General features: G+C 34.0%; 1 protein-coding gene across 1 annotated transcript; it reads right to left on the bottom strand.

The window, feature by feature from the left end:
• Positions 1 to 449: 449 nt before the first annotated feature.
• Es2 (ess-2 splicing factor homolog) lies at positions 450 to 2,234 on the bottom strand. The gene is made up of 2 exons (XM_075302978.1): positions 1,824 to 2,234; positions 450 to 1,760 (listed from the first exon to the last, which is right to left on the bottom strand). Exons 1-2 carry the CDS (start codon positions 2,137 to 2,139, stop codon positions 571 to 573), a joined length of 1,506 nt encoding a protein of 501 aa, XP_075159093.1. The 5' UTR covers positions 2,140 to 2,234; the 3' UTR covers positions 450 to 570.
• Positions 2,235 to 14,727: the final 12,493 nt, after the last annotated feature.

The raw sequence follows: 14,727 nt of genomic DNA, 5'->3' as shown, positions 1-14,727 counted from the left end.
AACATGTCCAAAAATGTACTTTCAATAAGGAGTTCAAAACGTGAAGCTTCTCATTAACATCATTGGAGAAGTAAAAATACGTAAAATCAAAATCATCTATGTAAGACTTTAAACCCTCGATACTGATAGCATAAGAAGTGATGCAAATTCAGTGCAACGGCTGTTGAAATGGTGGACACCCGTCCTGTGACAAACCCATGTTAAATTCATCGCTTCTGTGTCAATTTTGCACCACTTCCGGATCCAAAAAGAACATTTTCACTACTAGAGAAAATCCAGGGAACTCTCGTTCGCTGGAAAACCCCCTAATTACACCCAACAATGAATCAATACGAATATTTCCATATGTGATCAGGGCACTTAAAAATAAATGGTCAGGCGTGTTAACTACAGATTTTCATTCTGTATCGATTATGATGACATTTTTTTTTGTATCAGTCCTAAGACAATTTTTCGATCGTATAGAAATTTATTTGACAAAGTGTATGTAAAATTCGTACACTTTTTGTTTTGTAAATCGATTATATTTTTCAAAATTTCCCCTTAAACTCAAAGTACAAATAAAAAAAACTAAAAGAAATCTGCTGCCCTTGCACGCTTTGTAGGAATTTGAAGTAAATCATCAGTCAAAGTGCCTCCAGTTTCACTGATATTTGCCTGCAACGAGTCCGTTGCCTTTGGCATAACACGGGGAGATGATTTCACCGTTGGTTTTCTTACACCAACATCTGGGGTATTTTTTACCATTTTTCCTTTAAGTGGCGTTTTCGTTTTGGGTGTTCTCAATGGCGAGGGTGTTAACATACTGGGTGTGGATCGAATGCCCAGCTTCATTGTTGCCAAATTTCTGGCGGCAGGAGACATTGAAGCTAAACGCTCCATATTTGAACGTATAAATGGTGACGATATATTACTGCGTGCAGTTTCCTTTGCTCTTTGCTTTTGAGCTCGCATTTTTTCACCTACCTTCTCGGCCAGAGCCAATGCTATTGTCTCACGTTTAGAATTCTCATTTATTTTAAATGATGGCCCAACATTTGGACGAATCGGAGTGTCTGAACCATCTAAACGGAAAGGAGTTCCTTCGATTTCACCCCATGTCATAAGTGGGGAAAATGCTTCGCCTGGACGCGGTGAAGGTGTTTTCAATAAATCAAAACGATTCACTTGTGAAGCTACTCCTATATTAGAACCCATTGTGTTAGCCTCACTTAAACTACTTTTCTCACTTTCCGAACCAGTATTCTGTATTGTCTTTCCATCATCTTTAAATGGGTTACTATGCATTCGTGTAGCGTTGTGATGTATAACCTGTTTACGATTTGCCATCTCAATTTTTTCCTGTTCTGTTAGCTCTACACACTCAGGTGTATACATTATTGAATTTTTGTTTGTATAGTTCCAAGTCTCTATAACCCTCAAGGGATCTGGTTGTTCGAATTGTTTTTCAATCGAAGGCAGGGTTAATGCTCTTTGTAACTTTTCGGCTGATATTCTTTCCTCGTTATAAAGTACCGCAAATTTCTGTCGTAATTTGGCATCGGCTGTATCCACAATTTTTTGGAAACTATCGTTATCTTCACTGGTATAGGCTTGTAGAAATGAGTCTAGTGAATGTTTATCGGATATTGAAGAGTTGGACTTTCGCGATGAAGTAGACGAAGCAACAGAATGTGCCCCAGGAGTATCTGCAGCACTATTTGCTCGGGGTGTTTGTTCTCCAAAACTGGCTGGTGTCTCGAAAGTGGCGGGTGTCATGGCTAAAAATGGATAGCGAAATTAATGAAAATATGATTCAGAAGCATAGTAGCTGAAATACTTACATCGACTCCTTTCACTATGTTGTTTGCCACTATACTTGGCCCTAATGGATTCCATACGTGCATAGTCTTTTTGTTCCATGGCATCCAGATAATCATTTTGTGCTTTTAGTTTTTCCAGATCCGGAAAGAAATCTCTTTGTATTATCTTTGAAATTTCCTCAATGTATTTCTCTTCTGTGAGTATTTTGGGTTTTGGTTTTCGTTTAATTCCAATGTCTGATGGTCTCTTGAAAGTTTCCACAGCCTGCGGCGTTTTCTTGAAATTAATTAAGGCCTGGCTTCCAGGCGTTGTCGACGGTGTGGTAGGATTGGACATTTCGATGTTTTATTTTTTTGTATATAATGTTTTGCAATTCCTTAAACGATTCACTCAATTTATTTCCTTTATAAATGTAAATATATGCAGCTGATAACCAGGGCTGCCAATATAAATTCAAGCAATCATATGGTACAGTGATGCCAAGTTCGATAATCACACAGTGAGCAATGGGTTGGCAACACCAACCAAAACTATATGGACCATCGCACGCCCTGCAGATACTCCCCCTTGTTCCGATATTAGGAATCGCAAATCGCAAGGATTTATATAACTAAAAACTTGAAATACTCTCGGAATTAAACCCAATTTTAATTTGATCTTCTCATTAAATGGAACTATAAAGCCAAATTTTAAGTGGATATATTTTAGGATTAAGAAAATATTGCCAAACGAAATTTTGCAATTCAGGATATCGGAATATAAGGGACCAATTATTGCTCATATCCCTCTACTTTATAAATAAAGCTGTTTTGGACATCGCAGCCGAACGAGAGCATTATTTTATACAGTTTGTAGCGATAGGAACATTCTAACTGATGCATGCACTCATAAAAAAAAAGTCTGCTAAAACCCTACCAACATTTTTTGAATTTGACGGCTCATCTGAGAATCCCCACCACGTCGAAAACAGTCGTACCATTGAGAAGTTGTACCACGCCAAGTTACTACCAAAAAGTATCGCATGAGTGCAATTATTAGGTGCCTTTTTAGATACATTTAGAACGACGCCTACAAGAACACCTCCAAACCATCAGAAAAAGTGCAATTTTAAGATAGTTGTAAAAGAATCATTGTGGTCAAGTAAAATACGATTGTTTAGATGTTTATTAATTTGAATAAAAACACATTGAACGTAAAGGCCGGTACTATGTTCATTCTTGCGAAAAATTTTTATGGAAACCATTATTTCGCACATAGAAAGCGGCGTTTTTTTAGGTAGCTTGGAGCGCTATTTTACAGGGAGCGATATTGGATTAAGTTGGTGGTGTTGCTTGTTTTTACAAAATAACATTTTATTTTTCCTTGGGCAATTGATCTGCTATTCCTTTGATCCTTTGTATAGTTTCGGAACAAAAATATGGTCCGTGTTTGATTTATAAACACGCACAAATAGTTTTTAATAAATAAATTATTTCTTAATTCACATTGCAAATGGCGCCGTGCTATAAACGTCAGTTTTTCAACACGAAAAAACAAAGTATCACAAATGGAAAAAATTTCGCAAATTTTTCGCATTTTTTGGTTTTGTATGGAGTTTCAACGCGAAAACCGAACAGAGTACCGGCCTTAATGCCTTAAAGAAGGAATTGTGTTGATTTATAAGTTGCAATTGCTTGAGCGTCTATCAGTGTTTGGTGTCTGAAAAAATACCCGAAAACTATCACTTTAATTCATTTGGAAAGTCGAAAATTGTTCACAAATATACCTCTCACAATTTTAAGCGTATTAACTATATTTTCAGCACTTTATTTTCGTTTTTATTTAAATAATCTATAATAAGCTAGTAACGCTTGGTGTTTCACAAAATAGAATAGTGATGGAAAAATTCTTCATTTACATTTCGTACTTTTTGATACGTTTTCACTTACGGGTCTGTGGTAGCGATGAGGATGAAATGGAACGAGAGCATTATTTTATGCAGTTTGTAGCGATGGGAACATTCTAACTGATGCATGCACTCATAGAAAACAAGTCTGCTAAAACCCTACCAACTTTTTTGTATTTGACGGCACATCTGAGAATCCCCACCACGTCGAAAACAGCCGTATACGATATCCAAAACTCGTCACAAAAATTCCGTCACCATTGAGAAGTTGTACCACCCCAAGTTACTACAAAAAAGTATCGCATGAGTGCAATTATTAGGTGCCTTTTTAGATACATTTAGAACGATGCCTACACCCTTACAAAAAATCGGTTCTGTAACATATACTCCCAAACATATTTTGCTTCAAGCATATACATTTTTGGGTATTGCCCAAACATTTATATGTTTGATCTCTTCCAATATATAATATGTTTGAAAGCATATTGGTCTAAACAATATATGTTTGGGTAGTCTAAGTTCCAAACATTTTGTATTTTTGCATCCAAATTCAATAATGTTGTCTTCCAAAAAACAATATGTTATTATGTGAACATATAATATGTTTGGAAGCATTTTGCACCCAAAAATATTATATGCTTAAAAAAAATTCTCCCAAACAATATTGTGCTCAAAATTTTATTTATTTATTTATATATTTACAATCATAATGAATTATGAAAATAAACAGGTAATATAGGTGCTAACAACATAGGTTTTCGACCTGAATGCTCAAAATTTTGTTTCTGCCTAATTGTATATTCCCCCACATCTTTCTCACTTCCACGAATTTTTTTTTGTTCTTAGCACTTTTTTCTGTGATACAAACATTGTAGAAGAAATTATTCAATTTTATGATTTTTTTATTTTAATTTTACCTTTTGTCGGACGGGGATTCGAACAGCGGACCACACAGTTTGTAAGGATCAAAGAAGTAGCTGATCAATTGCCCAAGGAAAAATAAAATTTTAATTTTGTAATAACAAGCAACAACCACCAACTTAATTCAATATCGCTCCCTATTAAATAGCGCTCCAAGCTACTAAACACATATATGTTTATAGACTATTTCTAAATTAATATATGTTTGCATCCAAGCATATTATATTTACAAACAATTTATGTCCCAAACATAATATGTTCTAACATATTAACATATATGTCCCAAACATGTTATGCTAGTTTATGAACGTTATATGCTTGCACTCAAAAATATTGTGTTTAAAAATTTGTGTTCCAAACATATAATGTTTATAGCCAAACATATGAAAAACAGTATTTTTCATCCGTGTACAAGAGCCCCTCCAAACCATCAGAAAAAGTGCAATTTTAAGATAGTTGTAAAAGAATCATTGTGGTTTGTTTAGATGGATATTAAATTGAATAAAAACAAATTGAACGTAATGCCTCAAAAAAGGAATTGTGTTGATTTATAAGTTGCAATTGTTTGAGCGTCTATCAGTGTTTGGTGTCTGAAAAAATACCCGAAAACTATCACTTTATTCCATTTGGAAAGTCGAAAATTGTTCACAAATATACCTCTCACAATTTTAAGCGTATTAACTATATTTTCAGCAATTTATTTTCGTTTTTATTTAAATAATCTATAATAAGCTAGTAACGCTTGGTGTTTCACAAAATAGAATAGTGATGGAAAAATTCTTCATTTACATTTCGTACTTTGTGATACGTTTCCCCCCATCACAGTTGGCGATTGTTGTATTGTCACTTACGAATCTGTGGTAGCGATGATGATGACATGGAACTTTGAAATGCTGGCAGAGTAATACTTCAAGGCATTACGAACATAATCACAAAGTTCGATGGTCGACTGTATATGAACAGCAGTGGGGAATAGGAAGAATGGATGCAGTTCAACATTTTCATGGAATACATTAATATGAGCACAATAATATTTTAATGCCTTCATGTATAGCCAAATAAAATACATATTGGAACAGTGCGTTTGAAGAAATAGTAACGCTCAGAAAATTCATTGTTAAAATTGTTGGTATAAAATAATTTTATTTTGAAGTTTTATTTTTATTTGGCGCAATTTTCAATTGAACATTGGCATAGCAAGCAACCTTCTCGTAATGGATAAAAGCTACCATGTGTGCTTTTTGTGAAGATACCTCAAAAAGAGAAAAAATAAATTCTTGTAGATGGGAAGAAACTATAGTATTTAATTCAATGATATATAATCATAGTTTGAAGAAATATTGCATGGTATTTGATAAGGGGAGATGACAAACCCATAAAATCCCTTTAGCTACGCCTATGTCATTAAGCAAATAACGACAATCAATGTTCTGCTCAAATGAAAAAAATTGTAATCACATGATAGCAAGAAACTACCTTCCTAAATAAGCTTTGAGTGAGTGCCAAGAGTGTCATCCGACCTTTTATTTCGTTGAAAAACCCCTTAACTTTGGAATTGGGAGCATTTATCACCATAGATTCTGAAAAAGCTGTTCGAAATGAATCTATTGCTATGTTATATGCATTAGCGTAGCTAGACAATTTTCCTAGGGGGGCTATAGATAGCCCCCCCCCCCTACACGGATGAAAAAGGCTGTTTTTCATATGTTTGGCTATAAACATTATATGTTTGGACACAAATTTTTAAACACAATATTTTTGAGTGCAATCAATGTTCATAAACTAGCATAACATGTTTGGGACATATATGTTAATATGTTAGAACATATTATGTTTGGGACATAAAAGGTTTGTAAATATAATATGCTTGGATGCAAACATATATTAATTTAGAAATAGCCTATAAACATATATGTGTTTAGTAGCTTGGAGCGCTATTTAACAGGGAGCGATATTGAATTAAGTTGGTGGTTGTTGCTTGTTATTACAAAATTAACATTTTATTTTTCCTTGGGCAATTGATCAGCTACTTCTTTGATCCTTACAAACTGTGTGGTCCGCTGTTCGAATCCCCGTCCGGCAAAAGGTAAATAAAATTGAATAATTTCTTCTACAATGTTTGTATTACAGAAAAAGGTGCTAAGAACTAAAAAATCTCGTGGAAGTGAGAAAGATGTGGGAGAATATACAATTAGGCAGAAACAAAATTTTGAGCATTCAGGTCGAAAACCTATGTTGTTAGCACCTATATTACCTGTTTATTTTCATAATTCGTTATGTGTATATATATAAATAAATAAATAAAATTTTGAGCACAATATTGTTTGGGAGAATTTTTTTTAAGCATATAATATTTTTGGGTGCAAAATGCTTCCAAACATATTATATGTTCACATAATAACGTATTGTTTTTTGGAAGACAACATTATTGAATATGGGAGCCACCGTGGTGCAGTGGTTAGCATGCCCGCCTTGCATACACAAGGTCGTGGGTTCGATTCCTGCTACGACCGAACACCAAAAAATTTTTCAGCGGTGGATTATCCCACCTCAGTAATGCTGGTGACATTTCTGAGGGTTTCAAAACTTCTCTAAGTGGTTTCACTGCAATGTGGAACGTCGTTCGGACTCGGCTATAAAAAGGAGGTCCCTTGTCATTGAGCTTAACATGGAATCGGGCAGCACTCAGTGATAAGAGAGAAGTTCACCACTGTGGTATCACAATGGACTGAATAGTCTAAGTGAGCCTGATACATCGGGCTGCCACATAACCTAACCTAACCATTATTGAATATGGATGCAAAAATACAAAATGTTTGGAACTTAGACTACCCAAACATATATTGTTTAGACCAATATGCTTTCAAACATATTATATATTGGTAGAGATCAAACATATAAATGTTTGGGCAATACCCAAAAATGTATATGCTTGAAGCAAAATATGTTTGGGAGTATATGTTACAGAAGCGATTTTTTGTGAGGGTGTAGCTAAAACTTTATAGACTGAACTTATAGGTTCAACTAATGTTTTATTTCATAAAATTGAATAAAAAAATAGACATCAAAATAACTCGACAATCAATTTATAATAAAGCAACTACACTGTTAGAAAAATATGTTTTTCATATGTTTCGATATAAACAAAATGTGTTTCGGGCACAATTTTTAAACACAATATATTTAAGTGCAAACATGTAATGTTCTCAAACTAACACTAAATGTTTGGAACACATATGTTAATATGTTAGAATATATTATGTTTGGGGCATGCATGTTTCATAAAAATTATATGTGTGAATGTAAACATATATAAATTTACAAATTTCGAGTAAACATATAAATGTTGTGATATTTTATTCAGAGAGCGACAGAGAGAGAGTATAGAGAAAGAAATAGAGATAAATACGGGAGGGTCGACGAAAGATATCAAATTAACACAGCGAGAGAATCAAAAGAGAGCAATTTCTGTGAAACCGCTTATATGTTGTTTCGGAAACTGCTTTATGATAAGGCCAAAAATTGTATATGCTTAAGTCTAAATATTATTTAATTTAAGCCTAATTATTATTTAATTTGTCTATATTATAAAATTATTTATGTATGTTTATACTCGACCCCACGTTCTTCCTTTGTTAGAATTTTTGAATTCCTTCCAAAATTTCAAACTTTTATACCAAAACCAGTTTTTTATTACAAAATTGTTATTTTTGCAATAAAAAAATAATATCTTAGCCAAAAGCTCAGTCCATTTCGTTTATATCAATCTTTAATAACCCACATTTCGAAGTTTCATTATAAAAATTTAATATAGTATAAATATAAATGTATAAATTAAAAAAAAAATTGGTGTTTGGTCGGAGCAGGGATTGAACCCACGACCCTTTGCATGTACGGCAGACATGCTAACCACTGCTCCACGTTGCCAACACATGTATGCTTCTGTTAAATAATGTTATGTTTGCATGGGCTCGTGGGCGCTGCAAACTATGCTATATAAATGTAACTTATAACGATAATTGTCTACTGGTGACTATAACAGCTACGTAGCTCAGTGGTAGTGTGTTGGCTTACAAACTGTATGGTCCTCGGTTCGATTCTCCGTCCAGGCGAAAGGTAAAATTTAAAAAAATTATAAAATTGAATAATTTCTTCAACATTATTTGTATTACAGAAAAAGGTGCCAAGAACTAAAAAATTTCGTGGAAGTGAAAATTGTGTTAGGGAATGAGCACAATCTTCTTTGGGGAAAATTCTTCCAAGCATATAATATTTTTGGGCTCAAAATGCTTCCAAACACACACACACACACATTATATGTTCACATAAAATAAACATATTAATGTTTCGACAGTATCCAATAATATATGTGCTTCCTCAAAAATATGTTTGGAACATATGTTAGAGAGGTGATTTTTTTTGAGGGTGTAAAAGTACTCTACGGCAAATTGGTGCAAATTGCCACTGACGGACCTATCACAGAACTGGTACCTTTGCTCCAGTTAGTTGCAATTTTCACATTTAGTGAAATAAAATTATCAGAATAACCTTTTGTTCGACATATTTCAAAAGTTTTTTTTTTCATGTCGGGTTCGATTAGGAGCCCAAACTGAAAGAGATTTCTAAGAGTTTGTCCGAGACTGGTTCCTGAGGACCTGTTTATGGATTGCTCCTGCTAAAGTGTCCCAGGACGTGTCCTTTGGGATGAGTCAGATGATCAGAACTGGGACTGGTCCACACACCAGGGACTAGTCCTGTACCAGTTCTTTGGTTGATCCATTTTCCGTAGGGTAGTTCCACACTTTTTCCCAGCAAAAAATTGGGAGTTGTTCTAAAGGCACAACTTTAAAAGCACTTCCAAGAATGTCTTCACAAAGAAGTTAACTATTTTAACTACACAGGAAGTTTTTTACTTCATTTTTTATATTTTAATGCGTAATTTTTTGTTTTTTTTTTCAAATAGTTTAAAAAAAGAGTAAGAATAAATAAAATGGTACAAATTATTCAAATTTTGCCACAAAAATGCTAAATCCATTATAGAAAAATCGATAATATTTGAAAATATACGAGGGAAAACGTTTCAAACAAGCGTTAGAATGCATTAAAAAAGTATAAAAATTATTTATTTGGGAAAATATCACAAAATTTTTAATTCACATTCAAAACACTGAATTTGGATCACACCTTAAGAAGTGATGCAAATTCATTGCAACGGCTGTTGAAACGGTGGACATTCGTTCTATGACAAGTTCATATTACATTCATCGCTTCTCCGCCAATTTTGTTCCACTTCCAGACCCAAAGAAAACATTTTCACTTCTTTTTTGGCGACGCTTTTTTGCAGCATTACTAAGATATTAATTTATGAAAGAATAGTTTTAATATCAATTACTATTTTTTATTCAACTAAATCATAAGATCAACCACAGCTTTATTTCATAAATATCAGACTTCTACCACAACCCAAGTAATTCGATTGTGCATGAAAGTCTTTAGTGGAACTCTGTGCGTAGTACGAGTATATACTTGTTTAATTTTTATAAAAATGTAAAATCGTAAATAGGTTTTCAAAGTCTGGGGAGGCTACAATTTTTCTGGGGGAGTCTAAGCCCCCTCCCCAGAGGCATTCCTACGCATATGGTTATATGATAGCATAGGTCGCTCAAATATGATGAGTTTTTTAGTTAAAATTTTCGGAATAACTGTTATTTACGGTCCCTGGAAGAAATCAATTAATTGCTTGATCAAGTATATTGTTTATTTCTAATTAATTGTGTGATTGACACTATCATATTTGTAATTGAAACAATTTCAATTAAAAAATTAATTGGATCAATTAATCACGAAATTAGAAAATAAATTTTTTCTATGTAAGCAGGATGACATAGTTTAAAAGTTCGTTAGCTAATGTAGCTTTATGAAAATGGGGTTAGTCAGATTGAAACAATTATTTGTAATAAATAATTACAAGGATATCGTATCATTCCTTGTCTTAACACCGCATTGTGAAAATCTCAAAAAATTGGATTACAATTTAGTTCCATTTTTTCCTAAATCATCAAACTCACTGTATTTTATTTCTTTTTATACCCACCACCATAGAATGGTGACGGGGGTATAATAAGTTTGTCATTCCGTTTGTAACACATCGAAATATCGATTTCCGACTATATAAAGTATATATATTCTTGATCAGGGAGAAATTCTAAGACGATGTAACGATGTCCGTCTGTCTGTCTGTTGTAATCACGCTACAGTCTTCAATAATGAAGCAATCGTGCTGAAATTTTGCACAAACTCGTCTTTTGTCTGCAGGCAGGTCAAGTTCGAAGATGGGCTATATCGGTCCAGGTTTTGATATAGTCCCCATATAAACCGACCTCCCGATTTGGGGTCTTGGGCGTATAGAAATCGTAATTTGTATCCAATTTGTCTGAAATTTGAAATCTAGAGGTATTTTATGACCATAAAGAGGTGTGCCAAAAATGGTGAGTATCGGTCCATGTTTTGGTATAGCCCCCATATAGACCGATCTCCCGATTTTACTTCTTGAGCTTATAGAAACCGCAGTTTTTATTCAATTTACTTGAAATTGGAAATCTTTAAGTATTGTAGGACCACAAATACGTGTGCCAAAAATTGTGAGTATCGCTCCATACTTTGGTATAGCCCCCATATAGACCGATCTCCCGATTTTACTTCTTGGGCTTATAGAAACCGCAGTTTTTATTCAATTTACCTGAAATTGGAAATCTAGAGGTATTGTAGGACCACAAATACGTGTGCCAAAAATTGTGAGTATCGGTCCATGTTTTGTTATGGTCCCCATATAAAACGACCTCCCGATTTGGGGTCTTGGACTTATAGAAACCGTAGTTTTTATCCAATTTGTCTGAAATTGGAAATCTAGAGGTATTTTAGGACCATAAAGAGGTGTGCCGAAAATGGTGAGTATCGGTCCATATTTTGGTATAGCCCCCATATAGACCGATTTCCCGATTTTATTTCTTGAGCTTCTAGAATCCGAAGTTTTTATCCAATTTGTCTGAAATTGGAAATCTAGAGGTATTTTAGGACCATAAAGAGGTGTGCCGAAAATGGTGAGTATCGGTCCATATTTTGGTATAGCCCCCATATAGACCGATTTCCCGATTTAACTCCTTGGGTTTCTAGAAACCGTAGTTTTTGCCTGAAATTGTAAATATTCTGGTATTTTTAGGCTGACAAAAACGTGTATCGGATTAAGTTTTTATCGGTCCATTTGGTAATGCCTCCATATAGACCGACTTCACTTCTTGAGGGTGTAGAAGGCGCACTGATCATGAAAATTGCTTGAAACTCAATGTAAAATCTCAAGATTTTAGGTTAGGTTAGGTTAGGTAAGGTGGCAGCCCGATGTATCAGGCGCACTTAGACTATTCAGTCCATTGTGATACCACATTGGTGAACTTCTCTCTTATCACTGAGTGCTGCCCGATTCCATGTTAAGCTCAATGACAAGGGACCTCCTTTTTATAACCGAGTCCGAACGGCGTTCCACATTGCAGTGAAACCACTTAGAGAAGTTTTGAAACCCTCAGATATGTCACCAGCATTACTGAGGTGGGATAATCCACCGCTGGAAAACTTTTTGGTGTTCAGTCGAAGCAGGAATCGAACCCACGACCTTGTGTATGCAAGGCGGGCATGCTAACCATTGCACCACGGTGGCTCCCTAGATTTCAAGATTTTACTTCTACAGATTTAAGATTTCAAATCAAGACGTTATTTTATAATTTTCTTGCACACTTACAAGAGATGTTTATGATTCCTCTAAAACTCAAACAAAAATGGTTCTTATAAATCCAGAATCTGATATAGTCCTCATAGGTGAAATCTTTAAATTTATCTTCGGGAAGTGTCCTCAAGTCTTCAAGCCCTCCAAAGGAAACCCTAATATTTGGTTCATGGTGGTGGGTATTTAAGATTCGGCCCGGCCGAACTTAGTGCTGTATATACTTGTTTTTTTTTTTTTTTTTGTTTTGCAATAAATTCCCATTTGGCAAATATTTATTTCCTATTCTCTCTTTTCGGTAAACTTGCAACGCTTAGTTGAATTTTCTTTGAATTACGGCAATTCACCATACACTCACTGTTGATGAGAGAGAGATGAAGAAAAATGAGTTTGGTATTCAATGTGTAATTATGCCTATAATTTCCAATGAATCAAAACTCAAAAATTGTCTGTGCATCTCATCCATCGTTGAGTTTTATTAAAACACATTGATGATAAGTGTGCAGGAATATTTACTTTCCCAATATAGTGTAATAGGGTGGCATGGTAGAAATTAGAAAATGTTCAATTTTATCTAATTTTACAATTATTAATCGAGCTTTAGGACAGATTTAGATTAAGAAAAGGGCCCAAAATTGAGTTATCTCTCCCAGCCAGATCTATACTAAAGGCTGCGAAAAGATTCATTCGCCCGAATCGAAACATGTACAGTCCAGGCGTGTATAGATTTGTATCTGGCGTTTTCTTTTCAATGACTATATTAATCGTGTTCCTTAATCTAAATCTGTCCATAAAGCTCGATTAATAATTGTAAAATTAGATATAATGCATTTGGACGTTAATTGCCTGTTTCGGTATCAGGCTAACATGAAATGTTCAATTTTAGCTATACTAAGAGATTTTTAGATTACAATTTGGACAACCGACTTAGAGAGAGAGAGAGAGAGAGAGAGAGAGAGCGAGAGAATGAGGAAGAGGTCATAATTTAATTTCGCCAAGTGATCATACTATGTGGGGAAAAAACAGATAGTGTCAAATTGTTCCATTTGGTTTTGTTTTTATCTACCCTAATATACATGTGATGATATGTTGCAGTGCTCTACCAAACGGTTGATGGGTGGATTTTTGTCACCCCTGATGTTGAGGCCTTTGTTCTTCCTTATGCCTGGTGTTATTCTTTCGTGTACTCCATAATGAGTTCTGGGTGTTAATTGAAGTGTAGGAGATGATGATGCTACTCCGTGGCGATGATCTTGCAACGTACGACATCAATAAATTCTAAGTCAGCCAAAATGTCTGTTTTTGGCAGGAGTATTGCTGCAACTTTGGCTCGTGAGCTGGTTTCGATGACATACGAGAATTTCATTTCATTCTATATTCATACATTGTTTTTTTTTTTTTGTATTTTGATTTTTATAGCATAATCGTAAATATACTAAAGTTATTTTATGTTCAACGTCCGATGGATGATATTAGTCCACACTGAAAAAAATATTGACGTAATATGGAAAATTATGCAAATTAAATTTTAGGAATCGAAATTTACCCAATGTTAAGGACAAAATTCTTTAAAATAATGACATTTTAATTAAATGAAAGTTTATAATCCCTGCTTCAAATATTTGTTTCATTAAATTTAGGACACAAGCCTTAAAATTTTCCGTCTCTCTGCTGAAGTGTAGATCTTTGAAGTAAGTCAAATTTTCCTTAAAATAAAGAAAAACATTTTTAATTTTAAGAAATAGTTTTAAACTAAACTAACATATTGCATTTTTAAATTTAAGATAAAATCGCTTCAAATATAGGCTAGGACTTATTTTAATGATTTGCATCTTTGGTTTAAAGTTTTTTTTTTTTTTTTTTAAATTAAGAAAACTGTTTTTACTTTGAAGTACCTGTCATAATATGGATTTTAAATTGGAATTTGTTTGTACATAAATACCTTTATTAATATATCGCAAAAAGAGGATAAAACTTCTATGAATGAGATCTGTATCTAATATTAATTTTAATTATCCTAGATTTAAAGCCAGGGAGGTCCGTCAAATATGTCTTTATTTTAAAGAAGCCGCATCTTTGGCTCGGAATCAATACCAACAAGGGAAGGTCAAAATCTTTGGGTCCAAGTAAACTTTTTTTTTGAGTGCATGTACCCGATAGTTTTTGATAATAATCACACAAAGAAAGCCATGGAAATATCAAATTTGACTCGGTATTTCTATTTCCTCTGTGTTTGCACATTATGTTAAAAAAAATGTTATGCCCCAAACATAATATTTTCTATCATATTAACATGTCCCAAATATGTTATGCTAGTTTATGAAGATTATATGTTTGCACTTAA

The sequence above is a fragment of the Haematobia irritans genome, chromosome 3, assembly GCF_050003625.1.
Source record: "Haematobia irritans isolate KBUSLIRL chromosome 3, ASM5000362v1, whole genome shotgun sequence".
NCBI classification, from domain to species: Eukaryota; Metazoa; Arthropoda; class Insecta; order Diptera; family Muscidae; genus Haematobia; species Haematobia irritans.
The sequence above is the reverse complement of the archived record's forward strand: the minus strand, read 5'-3'. Positions and strand labels throughout refer to the sequence as shown.

Bases quoted from the DNA above. Each gene is read 5' to 3' on its own strand.
- Es2 (XM_075302978.1), bottom strand. From the start codon at position 2,139: ATGTCCAATCCTACCACACCGTCGACAACGCCTGGAAGCCAGGCCTTA. The intron at 1,761-1,823 runs GTAAGTATTTCA...ATCCATTTTTAG, and splicing joins ACATAGTGAAAGGAGTCGAT to CCATGACACCCGCCACTTTC.